The sequence below is a fragment of the Odontesthes bonariensis genome, chromosome 5 (assembly GCF_027942865.1).
Source record: "Odontesthes bonariensis isolate fOdoBon6 chromosome 5, fOdoBon6.hap1, whole genome shotgun sequence".
In the NCBI taxonomy this organism is placed as follows: Eukaryota; Metazoa; Chordata; class Actinopteri; order Atheriniformes; family Atherinopsidae; genus Odontesthes; species Odontesthes bonariensis.
This window is the reverse complement of record NC_134510.1, coordinates 15,422,159-15,437,120: the sequence shown is the minus strand read 5'-3', so window position 1 is coordinate 15,437,120 and position 14,962 is coordinate 15,422,159. Positions and strand designations below refer to the sequence as shown.

Sequence of the window (14,962 nt, the reverse complement as noted above, 5' to 3'; positions counted from 1 at the left end):
AGTGTGTGTGCGCATGTGAGTATGTATATGAGGAAACAGAAATCCATTGTGGCATTTCAATAATGACACCTTTGTTTAAGTCCCGAGGCCCCATTTGAGAGGGGGAAAATGCAGGCAGAGTAAGCTACAACAATAGAAAAGGGGATGGCACTACTTATTTGTTACGGTGGAGAAAGAATGTTGTGTCAGGAGACAGTAGAATAAATCAGGAGAGGAAACACCAGGAACATACAAAAGATGTTGTATCTATATTTCCTAAAATTTGCTGCACCCCACCTTTTAGGTGTTGCTTTCATGCGGTTTTCACTGACACAAAGATTATCTTTTACATTAATATTATCTCTTTCTGTCTAAATCTGTGATTAACCATTAGTCTCCATCTGATATTCACATTGCAATAATTTATTATAACAGTAATGAAAGATGTACAGGCCTAATCTCATACCTGCAGTTCTTTTAACTAAAAATGCTAAAATTCATTGCCCTCCGTAAAGTCCTGTTTCAAGCTAGACCTCAGGAATTTACCCAGTTTTATTCACTCCACATGACTCCTCTGTGACTTGTATTTTTTTCCTTCTTCCAGAATTGACTTTTGCGACATTCCAGCCTGTTGAGAACTGAATTTCTCCTAATCTAATAATTATAATTAAACCTCTCGTGGAGACTTTGTGGTAAGTGAAACCAAAAAAATAAAAAAGAAGTTTGATGCATTAAGTTGTGGTTAGAGGATGAAAAATGTCCAATTACATTGGTCTTAATCAATGAAAAGTAAAGAATAAAGTTTCATTTCGGATTCCAGATATTGAGGAAGAAACTTGTGCTGAGAACGAATGTCAAAAGTTGAGACAGATTAAAAAGACATAAGGATATGTAACCCTTGCTTAAAAAAATGGTTTATGTTCCCCTCTGCTATCATCTCTTTAACCTTATCAACTTGTCTACATGAGGTTTGTATTTATATATATATTGCCAATCCTATCATTAGCAGAATAAATCATTTTATAGCTGAGGATTTCTGCTTAAAATCTCTGGAGCGCCACCTACAATCTGAAAAAGGCGAGATCACATAGTCCGGACTATTTTGAGGAACTGGTCCTGACTGCGAGTGGGGTCAGGTTGTACATTTGCATGCATCATGAGAAACCAATCAAACAAGATGCTATGAAATTTTTAAGGATTGATTTTTTTTTTTAAGATGGTAAAAAATTAGCGTTTCCGGTGGCCCTGTTCTGAGCATATGTTAGCTTGGCTAATAATCTGATCGTTTTAAAATAAAAATAAAAACATTCCTACTGTCATACTATTCTACAGTAATAATAATTTCTTCTTCTTCTAAAAAAAAAGAGAATTTTACTCACTGAAGCTTTAATGTTTATCCCAATTGTTTATACAGTGTATATTTATTGTAGCAAATCATTTTGTAGTACCGAGCTGCCGGTTGCTTTTAAATAGTGTTAAAATAGTAGGCAGCATATGCCAGCAACCATAATGTTGTTTTTTCCAATTCACACCAAACTGGTACTATAACCAACTTAATCCGATTCAGCATCACGGGCGGGCGGCTGCAGCCTATCCCAGCTGCCATTGGGCGAGAGGCAGGGTACACTCTAGACATACGACCACACACACTCACACTTACTTTGGTAAGTGGAAGGAAGAGACTCCACACAGCGAGCCGGGGTTCAAACCAGGAACCCTCTGGCGACGGTGCCAAGCAACACACCACCCATTATCTTCAATTCTTAAATCAGTTTTTATTCCATGCTCAGTCGAGGAAACCTTTTCAGTGATTTATGTAGCAGGATGTCAATCAATCAAGACATTTTTGTAGAAACATGGTCTTATATTGTATTTTCATGTGTAGCTATTTTTTGAATCAGTGAAAGCAGCACGCTCTTCAGGAAAGTCATACCCACCATAAGGGACAACAGTGGAATTTAAGCCATCGGTCATCGGTTTAAACTTAAACAAAATAAAAAATAATCATGTTTCAGCTCATTGTCATCCCCAATTCAATGTAGTAACTGGTTGTAAAACATCAGGCTTTGTCCTCTGTACTTTTTTTTTTTTTATACATTATCCATCCCTCTCCTACTCCCACCAACAGTCAAGAGTTCACTGGATTGTCTCTTTTGCTGAATTCCAAAGGTGTTTTAAAACCCTTTTTGTCCCCTCTTTTTTCATGGGCATTATCCATACTCACTTTTTTCTCCCACTTTCCCTCACCTGCTTTTAGTCCCTCCCAGTAGACCCGTCTGTCTGGGTGTGTTTGGACAGACTGATTTTTCTTAGTTTAAACAGTAACAGTAGAACTGTGGGAAGGAGAGCTCATTCTGTATGAGCTGAAATGTGACCCTGGGTTTGTGAGAACAGCATGAAATAAGTTGGTATGCACGTCAAATCATTCACAGCAAAATTCAGTAAACCACAATCTGAATAATAAGGAGGCTGGTACATAGATAAGACAATACAAAGACATTTAATCATGTAGAAACCACATACTTAAAAGTTTAGATTTGACTCAAGACTTCAAATCCTTTACAGTAGTTAGAAAAAAATTGTCCAACAACTATGTGCAACTACCAGTTATAATCATATGTATATAAATAAATTGATAAATTTGTGGCCACATAATGAAGTGTCAAGGAATTGGGACTGTCAATATTTTTTTTATAAACTTTACTACTTGATCTTAATATTTATGCTGGCTTATTAGAAAACACATAGAAAAGAAATGTTCCTTCTGGTCAACTCATTTGTAATTGCTCTGATGCAAAATTCACATTTTCACAAAACCAACACAGCTTAGGTAAGCCAATCATACTACAGAAGCCTCGTGATGTTGCTGCTGATCCTTCCCCTTCAACCGATGGACTGAAAGTAGACCAAACTTAACAATACCGTTATTTTGTTTGTTTGTTTGTTTTTAAAACACAGGCCAATACACACTGACCAAAACAAACAGAGAACTGGTAAGCATACCAGCTGGGGGTTTGTGTCAGTCATTCCAACAACAATTTTTCAGCCATCTTTAAAGTCATATGGTGATACAAAGACCATACAAACAGCACCTGTCCACTTTGAACCGAGGCCGTCGAGGGCTTATCCCAGGTGCTGAGTGTTACTTAGTTGCTGTGAACCAGAGTGACAAACAGAAAGAGTGAGCAGAGAGAAATGGCACCAGTCAGCACAGCTTTCACCAGCAGCACCGTCCAACTGCCCAACAGGAAGACATGGACAAACAACCTGAGGACACAACAGAGAGAAACATCATGCAGGTAAGTGACAGGGTAATCCATTAAAGTTGCATGCTACCCAGATGGCGACTTTGTACAAGTCAGATATTTGGCAAAAAATTATTATAAAACAGACTTAAGGCTTACTATACCGGCTCACACCGACCAAAGTATAGAGTAAATAGAGAATAATGAATATTGAATTTATGCAGTTATATGTATTTTTTTTTTTTTTTTTTTAAACAGACAAAAAAAAAAATTAACAGTACCAGATACATTCTGGGCCCACACACCAAAGTCACAGAGCTAACTAGGCTTCAACAAACTCCAAAATTAAACAAAAGTCTTTAAATAACCAATTATTAATTGATATTAGACCTCAGTGGTATATACACTATGAGTAAAAAGTTTGGACACATCCACTCATTGAAAATATATGGAAATGTTTCCAAACCTTGACTGTTATTGTATATTTTTTTTTAACTAATCGCATTCCAAGTATCATTTTTCATAATATGAAAGTAAAAGTCTGGTGCAATAAATGAATGAGTCCACTCATCTATACACTCATGTTTACTGCATTCCACAGATGCTTCAACAGAGGGAAAATTCCATAAAACTGTCTGTCGTCTCTTTGCGCTCCGATTCTAGACATATATTCTTTATACCATCAAACTGTAATGGCTCTTAAGCTAATTTCCTCAGTAAAGCAAAAGTACCAGCTAAGGATATACTTAGGCTGCTATAGTACTGTTGTGGTGCCATCATGTGGTTTATAAAGTCAAGTTGAGTGTTGTCACTGCAGCTATGCATCATGGACTGAACTGCAGCTTCCCTTACACACACAGTTCAACATTTAGGAAACATTCCTATTTTTTAGATGAGAGGCGTCTCATCTAAGTGACTCAGAATTCAGAGCCAAAGCCAGGCTGCAGTCATGAGGACTAGAAATGCGGGAAACTGCTGGTAAATTTCTGTTACACAGCACAAAAATACTAAAGCCATGTTGTATTTTGTTTGTTTGCCATCCGTAATTACATTAATCAAAACTGTAGACCTAACTGAAGTTTTATGACATTTATTTACCACATTGCCTGTTTTAGAGAATTGTACACTCCATGTTTCGTTTTGAACAAAATGGTACTTCAGCTTTTTTTCTACTGTATGAGCTGACGTGTATATGTGCGTTCAGAGCGTGCCAGCATGCGAGACTTACTCCATTAGAAAGGCCTTGTAGACACACAGCGCCAGCAGCACAGTAACAGGCAGCCTGAAGCTCTTAGGGAGGTCGTACCGTGTGAACATCCACACCACTGCTGCCATAGCAATGTAATGAACCTGTGCAAACACAAACAGTTATCTTTCCTTTGCCATCAAATAACTACTTGTATTTCAGCAAAAATGTCGATAATAAAATGAAGGAGGAGCATTTGAAACTTTGTTCTTAACTCAAACATCCAGACGAGACAGAGTTGTTGCTATGAGAAGTTTCTTATTTTAAAGTCGCTTTGAGTAAGTAAGTGTCCACTAAACAACTACATGTGAATGTAAGATGGATAAACACTGAAATTCAAAAGCCGTGAGAAGTAAGGCTGAGTGAATATAAGTCACTGACGAAAGAAACTTACAGAGTGGTCAATGATAGAGGACATAAGAAATAAGAAGAGTGAAAAAGAAGTACAGCTACTCACCAAGCTGATGTTAGAGTCGAAGCTCATCTGGATGTACTTCCAGTCAAACTCAATCCCTCTGGCTCCAACCCACAGAGGAAGACACCTGAAGAACCACAATGAGATACAATCAGCATGATTTGGTGTTCACGTATGCGGCGGTATAATGTCTTTTTTTTAACGTGTCCTCTATAGGAAGACGGTAATGACCAACCTTGACATCACAAGTTCTGCTGTTGCCCAGCCCATGGCAGCCACCATGATCTTGTACTCTCCTTTACCAGCATTACGGGACATCACAAGATGGAGACCCAACAGATCTGCAAGGTCCACTGTGGCCTTCATAAATTCCTGGAATACAAAACAGCACACAGACAGACACATTAAATCCTTTTTCTCGCAGTGACCAGACAGAAAGGTTCTCTGTCATGGTGATGTTGTTGCTGTTGATAAAGTTTCAACACTCACCCCAACAAAGTCATAAACACCTGCTCCTCCTTCCCAGGTGGGAAAAAATGTAGCAAGAAACAGCATCTGAAACACAGAAAGATAAGCAAACGATGCTCAGACATGCCCCTGCTCACAGACAACAAATGCATTGCATGTTCATACTTGCTCAGCAGGGATGTCTATTGAAATCTATATGAGAGTCAAGCAGATATAAAAGTATAACAGAAAAAACGCATTCACCTTGCAGAGCTGGACAAACAGGTAGGTTGCTCCTGCCTGGACACATCTCCAGAAGGCATTGTACTCCGAGCTAAACATTTGACACAAAAACAGACTTCACTGGTAAGACTGAAGCGCAGAATGCTGGACATGTCAACTTCATATGTGACAAAGGAAACTTCCTTTTCGAGATGCAGTGTCTTCAGGTATGAGTGCAGTAACAGAGAGAGAGAAAATTGAAGAGTGCACTGCCTAGATTTAAGGGGATTATGAGGACCCTCTCCCAAAACCTCTGACATTACTAAGAGGATTATTGTCAGAGAACTTACAGTCCCTGACCATATGCTGCCGCTACTGTAACAGAAACATTATATATAGTTGCCATAATAACTCAAATGTATATGTTCCTTTTAATAATTTCCTCAAACTATTCTTTGACTGGCAACACACAGCATCGACGATCGAACAAGCATCATCCAATCAACACATATGTTGCATGTTCACAGTTTAAACAGACACTCACAGCCCACTGCACTTGTACGTTATAAAGTAGGGAAAATAGGCCAGGGCGAAGCAGTTTCCAAAGTGAAACAGTGTCATGATGTCTGGTCCCACACCTCAGCTCCCTCTGAGGATGAAGAGACACAAGAAAAGGCCAGTTTAAAAAACAACCATGCAATGCTGCAACTGATTATTCAATTATTTTTAGTGATAAACGCCCATCTCAAGTTCCCACAGGCAACCTTTAGATGCAAAACTCAACATTTTATATTCACGAGGACAATAGAAAACAGCAAATACGTATACATTACGGAATAAAAACACGTGTTTTATGGCTAATGCGTATAATCTGTACATCAGCTGGCTAAACTATAATGTCGGCGTGGGCATGCCACCACATTACACTAAAAAAAGCTTTTCTCACAGACGAGAAGATAAAACTCAGCTCCACTACGTTTACGGTCATTCCCCAATACAGAACCTGAATACAAAGATAAAAACGTACTATATTGAAAGAGCAGGGAAAAGGTTGACCGTCGGGCAAGTTTTACGTTGAATGACAAACGGAAATGAGTCAAGCGCCACATAGAAATGCATCCGGCAACATTTCCTTCCTCTTACTTTTGGTTCCGGGAGTCGGGGCAAGGCTGCCTCCCACTGTCGAATAAAAGTCACTGCTGCGTTTCTTTGTTATAACTAAAATTGGATCCCTTCATCACTCTCTTGGTGAGAAGCAACCCCATCACTCAGCAGTATTTATGCGTAATCCATTGTAAACAAGTTGCATAGATTTCATGGCTCCACGGTTTTCCCTGTTGCTGTTTCTGTACTTCCCAACTTGCTCTCATTTTGGGAAGGCCTGATCACACCATTGAGCCTTGTGTAACTAATGGCTTGATGCCCTCCCTCTGCTGTCTCACATTTCAGTCTCTGTTGTTAATCCCTTAGTTTTGTTTGCATAAAGAAAGTACAGGGAAATTAACGTGAACAAAGGTGGATGATGATTTATTAATTAGCTAAAGAGTGTACTTTGAACTGATATTCATGACTGTGCATTATGATTTATGACATCGTTCATTTTGTCAAAGACAGTCCATGCAACGGTTTTTCACTTACCAAAATGTGACTGTTTCTCCTGGGACATGACTGTTTGTGCCTCAAAATGGTTGATTTCATTCAAGAGAGTTGCTTAGTGTAGATTATAGCCCAACAAGTTCTTTCCACCCACTACAATACCCCTAAAGAAGATCTATGAGCCGCTGAAGCAGTTTTTTTCTCTTTTTTTTTCTCTTTTCCATCCAAAAAGTGAAAATAGCTCTCATCACTGAAATGTTGACTCTGCCATAATTTGGCTTGATTTAATTAAAAATAATTATATTGTACAGGTTACAGGCCAACTAGGTCTCTATACCCTCAAAGTTTCCTCTTTGCCACATCTCACAACAACAGTCTTGATATTCTGCCTGAATATTTCAAAATGTCCTCTGTGTGTTGCATTCTGAACACTCATATCAACAATATGCATGTTGTCAGAATTTAAACTCCTGAGACAAAAAAAGGTAAACAGGGACATTTTGTACATTTTGTACTTTAATCCAAAAATGGCTCCCAACTTAGAATGCAATTATATAATAAGTATGGAATATACACCAAAAAACAAGCCAAAACAGAAAACTAGAGATAAAATTAAAACAGGAAATCGCATGTTGATCTGTATCTCTTTTTTCTTTCAAATTTTGATCCCAATAAATAAGTATTATAGCATATAGCTACAAGGAAATTTCAATGAATCTATTGGCTGCTTTGGGGAGTCACAGTTACATTATGATCAGTTGTAAAATGCCTTAATGGAGAAAAACAAATATACATGCAACTCTTCCTCTCTCAGTCTCTACCAAAGTATTTGCAGTGAGGTCAATTTGAATGTTATTTGAATAACCAAAATTATTTTCATGTTTTCGACATGATAATTAGCATTAACAAAGGATTTCAATGTCAAAGGTCAACATTTTCACACCATAAATCTGGCAGCCATTAAGACAAGCGATTATGCAGCTGTTGGTTTTCCCTAATGATAACATAGAGTGGAAAAAACCTATGGAAAACTAAGGCAAATCAATATATTAGGCAAAGTGGACTTAGTAGTATCCTTTTAGCAGGCATTAGAATAATGTTAATGATGAGTTTAAATGCAAAGCAGGCTGAACTTACGGAGTTTGTGTGTCAATTATGCCTCATTCACTTGTCAAAAGAACATAGCACACAAGAATGGAAAGATAACATGATGAAGTGTTACTACATATATACAGAGCAAAACATCTATTTTGCTAAGTCAATAAAGAGTCAAATGACGCCCTAACCCTCTCAATGTTGTAATATTCTCTATCTTTCCTGATGTCAGCAGTGACATGTACACTTCTTATGTGTAACTTCAGATTTCTTGAGTGATTAGATAACTACTATGACAAAAAGAATTATAAATGTAGAACATAAGCCAAGAACGCAGCACTATAGTGAGGAGACCTCACTCTACACATCATCTTGCCATTTGCTACACTGGCTGTTTCATTAAACGGTGTCTTTATAGTAACAGATGAAGTTTTTTCTCTCTGAGCAGTCCCTGTTGATCCAGTTGATTGTGTCATTTTGTGACACGGCCCCACAGTATTTCCACATGGTCGGGCAGGCCGGCAGCATCTCTCCGTTGTTCAGCGCTTCTCCATCTAACCACCACCACTCCTCTCCCAGGAAGCGCAGGCCAATCCAAACCTGGCAAACACAAAGCAAGCTCTGAGTGTCACCTCCTGTGGAAGAGAGTTGATGCTTTCCTTCACCCTCTGCGTGGTTCATTGATAAAGCTGCATCTGAGGAGTTTCTGGTTTTCTCAACAGCATTAAGTTAAAGAAAAAGAAACCCCTAATAAATTTCTTTAAAAAGAAGGTTAGAATTAAGTTTTAATTTTTCCAGTTCCAAAACAAGAATAAGTCTCTTGAAATAAATCAAACCACCCTCAAACCTCATCAGTGGTGGCTCTGTAGATCCTTTCACTGACATAGCTGTTCAGTGGGCTGGTCAGGCTCAGCAGGTCATACTGTTTTGATGGTGTTGTCATTTCCCTGCAGTGGCTCAAGGCGTCCTCCCATGTCTTGTTCTCATTCACCACCACTAGGTTGTCATCATAACATAAAAACTGATATTCTCTGTCGCATTTGCTCTGGTACCATTTCTTAGTCACAGGTTTAAAAAGGCCACAGTCACCAATAAGATCTATATCACTCCAGATTTCGTCCTGTGCGACGTCATCCCCTGAGAGCCCTTCCCCCGTTCTGAAACAAATACATATATGATGAAAGTTTTTTTTTTATTGTGTTTAAGCTTAAATTTATAGTTAATGTCATCATAAAGATGGCCTCAGATAGAATACTCACTTTACATTTATCCACTTCCAGATTAACCCTTGGTCTCTGTGTAGGCCTATCCAGAAATAATCCCCTTTTTCTCTAAAGTTCTCAGCCAGCCAATCTGAGTCCACCACGTCCCAAGTAACCAAGTCAACGTGATTTCTTTGGCAGTAAAGCCTCGCAGCATTCCAGTCCAGTGTCTGACCAGGATTAAAAATTGTTAATTCTATATTTGCTTCTAAGCAAAGTGCAGTCATGAGTAGGAGTGGTAGCATGAACTCAGGGCGGCTGTTTTTCCCCATGTCTAGTCAAGTTGTCACATCAAGTCAAAAATAGTGACAGAGAAAGAGCTGCTGCTTTGCTTTTATACCATCAGCTGGTCAGTGCCAGCTGGACACACCTCACCAGATCAAGCTGACCAGTAACAGCCCTCAACACCTGCTGTGAAGATGGAGATAGTCACACTGATTAACTCCTGCCTTAAAACGTAATCATCTTCAAATTTCTGCTCTAACATGCCTTTTTAGATCCGACGTCTCTACATCTAATGTTTTAGTGCCAATCTGCCAGAAAAAACATCATTACCCTGTTGCGTTTCATGAACGTCTGCACATATCAGAGATGTAAATGCAGAGGTCATTCAACATTTGGGAAAGTTAATATATATTTAATCAAATGGATCCTAGTTTTCATATTTAAGCAGAAAATTTGAATTTAAATTAAAACAATTCGTATTCAAACTTCAGAAAATTTGAATTTGTAACTAAAATGGCAACTATAAGTGATCAACTAGGGAACTTTTGTAGTGGACTTTATAAGTAGAATTTTTCATAGCACGAAATCTCAAACTTGGTGGTACAAACATGTAATAAACATTCCAATTTTGGTTGGGTTTGTTGCTCATGTTTCATTATTTTGTAGACTATTTTCTGTATGAAAGCAAGGACTTTTTTTCCCGTCCGTTTAAAATACTTTAGGATTTATGAAGTGAACTCAGCGCTATGTGGGCTGTGTATATGAGATGCTTGATCCAGTCAGTGATTATGGATTGAATTTTTAAACTGTGAGCAAACATTTTTGTGCCTCTTTGGATTAGCCCGATGATGGAATAGCATCCTGTCCTGGGTGAACCCTGCGTGATGACAGCTAAGGATAATGCATGAGATCGATGTCAATAAAATGTGACAATATTTCATCTATTACTAAGATTTCTGTTTTCTTGAAATATATGCAAAGTCAGCAGATATTTATATAGTTCACACAAATTAGCACTTTTATCATGTCTGTGTACTTCTCCCCTTTTCAGTGTTGTTTCTGTTCCTGCCTGAAGTGGAATCTGCTTGGAATCATGATATTTAATCTGTATTTAGTGATCAGAAATGCTGGAGGAGCAATTGAAAATCAACAGCATTAATAGTTACGGTGGGTAATAGCTTTTGAGTTGAGTACATGATCATTTGAAAAACAAATGTTGAGGAAGAACGAAGACGATCCATGCACACTCTAGTGTGTCTAATAGGTTCTCTGCATTTCATTCAAATTCTCTTCATTCAAAACAGTCCTTGTGTGGAAAATGGAAAAATCAGGCTCCAGGTAAATTAATGAATTTGAATCTTTGCCAAGACATGCTCATGGTCACATCCTTGCATGGGACAATTAACAGGAAGACAAAAACAATGAGATGAACATGCAAAGTCTCTGATGGCTCTTAGGTCATTTATAAACACTTCTCATTCTTGCTTGCTTGGGACTGATTAGATCTATTTCCAGTAAATTGATTATATCACAATAAGTAACCAGTGTCAATTTCTTAACCTATGAAGAAACCAAATTCCGCATCTTTCCAAATACAATGCAGTCCTTTTAGTTTACAGGGGTATCTCAACCACACAGTGTGATCACGATGCAGACAGTGCCTACATTATCTGTGCTCTTTGTGGAAAGCAGGTGGAAGCAAATTTTCAGTCATGCAAGTCAAAGAAATTCTCAAAGCTGTAACAGAACACATTTTGAACTGATTCCCTTCCATGTCTCTTTCATGTTTGCTCTCCAGCAGAGGATGGATGAAGTATTTTCAGGAAACCTGGGGAGTCACCTGCTGTTTTTTTTGTGCCACTACAGGAAGACTCAGTCAGAATCCAGACCACATGCAATCAGAGGGCGTCTTAAGAAATCAGCTGGACTTGTTTTTGGTTCTTGAAGGAGTTTAATATCTCTTCTGAGCCGACTCCTCACTTCTGACTGGTATGGAGTCCCAGGTGTTTCACCACTCAGGTAACTACTCAGGACTCGAGAATTTAACATTCTTTTATTTTGTCACATGTATGTTTATGTGTTTAGTTAAACTTGCTGCTGATTTACCTGTAAGACTAAGCTGTGATTACCGTCAAACAAATTCATGGGCTGATCAAGGAAGCAATAGATGTTTTCAATGAGATCCTCCCTTTTTAACTTGGTGCTGTTGTCCACAGAGCTGACATGATCTGTGAAGACTTCTAACTTTCTGGATTTTGAATCTTATCCAAATCTGAACTAATACCAAGATGTTTTTCTCTTCTACAGCAGAAGTTGGGTGCTATCTTTTTCCACTTCATCAATGCAGAGACTGGCCACAAAGATCTGGGTAACATTGGATAACCCACAACACAGCTGTGCTTTTGTCAGATTTCAGTTGACGTGAAAGAGGCGTAGTGAGGCCGAGACCGATCAGGACACATACTGTATCTGGGAGTGAAGATGTTGTTTAAAGATCCATCTTGCTGCTGACATTTTCTGACAATCTACACAGATGCACTGAAAATGTTTCCATGGTCACAAGACAAGTCTTTTTTTTTTTTCCTTTATATGTTTGGTATGCTGTCTCTATGTGGCCCTGCGATGGACTGGCGGCCTGTCCAGGGTGTACCCCGCCTCTCGCCCATTGACTGCTGGGATAGGCTCCAGCCCGCCCGCGACCCGATCGACGGATTCAGCGGTATAGATAATGGATGGATGGATGTTTGGTATGCAGTGTGTAGGATGTGTGGTGTTAACAGTGATAGAGGTAAATGAGCTGCTGCTGATGTCTCTGAGTTGGGCTCTTTCTTTATGTGTCCTCACAAGTACACATATGAATGGTGTGGCTTCTTCTGGGTAAAGCCAATAATTAGATGGACTCTAATCTCTTGTAGTACTTGGTATTATAACTGAGCTGTGAAATTATTTTTTTTGCTGTGGTAATCAGCTGTATAAAGGGTATCTCCTCTTCTCCTCCCCACAGGATGGTGATACTCTGCTGATATTTTTTTCTCTGAAAAAAACTACTGGATTTCTTCCAGTAGTGTGCTCTGCAACCTCCATTCTGAGTCATGCTGTAGTACCACAAAAGGACAGCAGGTGGCTTCAAAGTTTCTCTGCCATGGCTCCATCCATACTCTGAAGAGGGGTCAACATGGCGGAGATGTGGAAGGAAGGGCTTCAGTAGACTGATTCTGTTTGTCCCACCACCAGGAGATTCAACTTCAAGTTGGTCATACAAGCAGCTTTTCAAGCAGTTAACCGATAAAATCACTGAATCACTGAATGAGGATTTTAGAAATTTCAGACAATAAATCTTTTTAATTTTCAGCCACATTCAGTTGTGCAGAATCGGTTTCTACTGACTCGAGCTTCCTGTGTCCTGTGTTCCATGGTCCACTAACTTTTTCATCTCAAGCTAAATCACCTACTGCTACACCTACAATCACCTACACCTACATGTCAACATACAGTACACAAGAGGAAAGAGAGCACACCAGTGTAGCCATGCATTGATGTAGCCTGATTAGAAATTACATCATCATTAAAGGTGGGGTAGGGGATCTTTTTCTGGAACATTTTTTGCTTGAAATACTCTTCACACCCTCATTGCAACCAATTAATTAAAAGTTTTGACACAAATATGAAAAGTTTTAGTGGCCTCTAGAACGTACAATCTAGGAAAAACAGTATCCAATCATTGTGAACGGACCGTTCACAATGATTGGATACTGATGCCGTCTATCAAACTGCAATCTGCTCCTCCCTCCCCCTCCCCCTCCCCCTCCTTCCCCCTGTGCGCGTACCCTGCTCCGTGAACGAAGCTTGGCAGGAAGCTAAACAAGAGCCAGCTTGGCTAGCACCTAGCATTATTAAACGTATAGTTAGCATAAACTAAATACTAAATACTAAATACGGCAACGATCGATGCTTGCTGTCAGAACAGCGCTCGTGCACCTTCATGCTCGTGCGCGTTCATGTACTCTAGAGGCGTGCCTTCGGGGGGAAAGTGAAGAAAAGGGTTGGGACTTTTTACCTGTGTATTTTCAAAATGCAGCTTCGCTGGACTCAAAATCCAGGATCTCCTACCCTACCTTTAAGTGTTTGCATTTTTTTCTTAGCTGCCATGTGGAATATTTCCTCTTGTGATGATCTATCCATCATATACACATAATCTGTTCTGTTTGGGTTTGTTTTCAACTACAGCCAGTTCAGACTCAGTAATGAACTAACATATATGTCTTTGGACTGTGGAGAAAATCTACACAGGCAAAGGGGAGAAACATGGACAGGCCCCAGACCCAGGTTCAAACTAGGAACCACTATGCTGCAAGTCAACAGTGCTAACTACTGTCGCTTATTAACAAAAGAAACAAAAATTCAAAAGAAAAACTACTTCAAAGTAGATATTTGACTTGGCTAAACTCAATTCGCATGTGACCAATATCAGAAAATGTGATTAATTGTGATTACTGAATTATAACTGGCCACTCTTGTGATTTCTACCTCTCCCAATGAATGAGAATGACCAAAAATACTTTGTGATCAACAAACCTCTCCGTTTTGGAACTTGTGCATGATGAGTGCATGTCTGCATCAAGGCTCCACACATAAAAGAGCTGCTGTGAGTCAATGCAGGTGGAAGGGAAAAAGACCAGCTAAAAATCAATGAGCTACAGTTGCATCACCAACAGGAGGGAAAGAAAAAGACACAATGTCACTGCCACAGTCCACTACTTGCACAAGAGGAGCTGTAAAAAGGGCCGGGCGTCCCTCTGTAAACGTATTCACTGTTGGTAGACTCCATGCAGAAAGGGATAACATCTGTCCGAAAATATTGCGTTGGACTCGCAAGTAGTGACACATTGTATTGGAAGTCTATATTTCAAACAGCTAAGCAGGTGTCAGTGAAACAGGCATTTAGTTGAAATACACTGCCCGAAACAAAAAGTCACTAATATTTTGTTGGACCACCATTAGCTCTGATTACAGCATACATTTACTGTGGTGTTGTTTAATATGCTAATGCAATGTCACAACAATTATTTCTATCCAGAGTTCCATACATTTTTTCCAAGGATCTTTTGTTGATGAGTGGAGTCGGGCCGCTGCATTGCCTTATCCAGAACATCCAAAGCTTCTCAATGAGGTCTGGGGTAGATAAGAGTCTTGTGATTAATCTAAGCACGAAGAAGATTAATACTGGCAT

At 39.2% G+C, this 14,962-nt stretch overlaps 2 protein-coding genes across 2 annotated transcripts; both read right to left on the bottom strand.

Moving 5' to 3' along the window:
• Positions 1 to 1,739: 1,739 nt before the first annotated feature.
• tmem147 (transmembrane protein 147) lies at positions 1,740 to 6,657 on the bottom strand. The gene is made up of 8 exons (XM_075466585.1): positions 6,582 to 6,657; positions 6,099 to 6,203; positions 5,597 to 5,666; positions 5,375 to 5,440; positions 5,121 to 5,257; positions 4,928 to 5,012; positions 4,453 to 4,574; positions 1,740 to 3,246 (listed from the first exon to the last, which is right to left on the bottom strand). Exons 2-8 carry the CDS (start codon positions 6,173 to 6,175, stop codon positions 3,126 to 3,128), a joined length of 678 nt encoding a protein of 225 aa, XP_075322700.1. The 5' UTR covers positions 6,176 to 6,203; positions 6,582 to 6,657; the 3' UTR covers positions 1,740 to 3,125.
• A 1,583-nt stretch (positions 6,658 to 8,240) lies between these two features.
• LOC142380566 (uncharacterized) lies at positions 8,241 to 9,779 on the bottom strand. Its single transcript, XM_075466478.1, has 3 exons — positions 9,505 to 9,779; positions 9,093 to 9,402; positions 8,241 to 8,845 (listed from the first exon to the last, which is right to left on the bottom strand). Exons 1-3 carry the CDS (start codon positions 9,777 to 9,779, stop codon positions 8,645 to 8,647), a joined length of 786 nt encoding a protein of 261 aa, XP_075322593.1. The 3' UTR covers positions 8,241 to 8,644.
• Between the last annotated feature and the right edge of the window lie 5,183 nt (positions 9,780 to 14,962).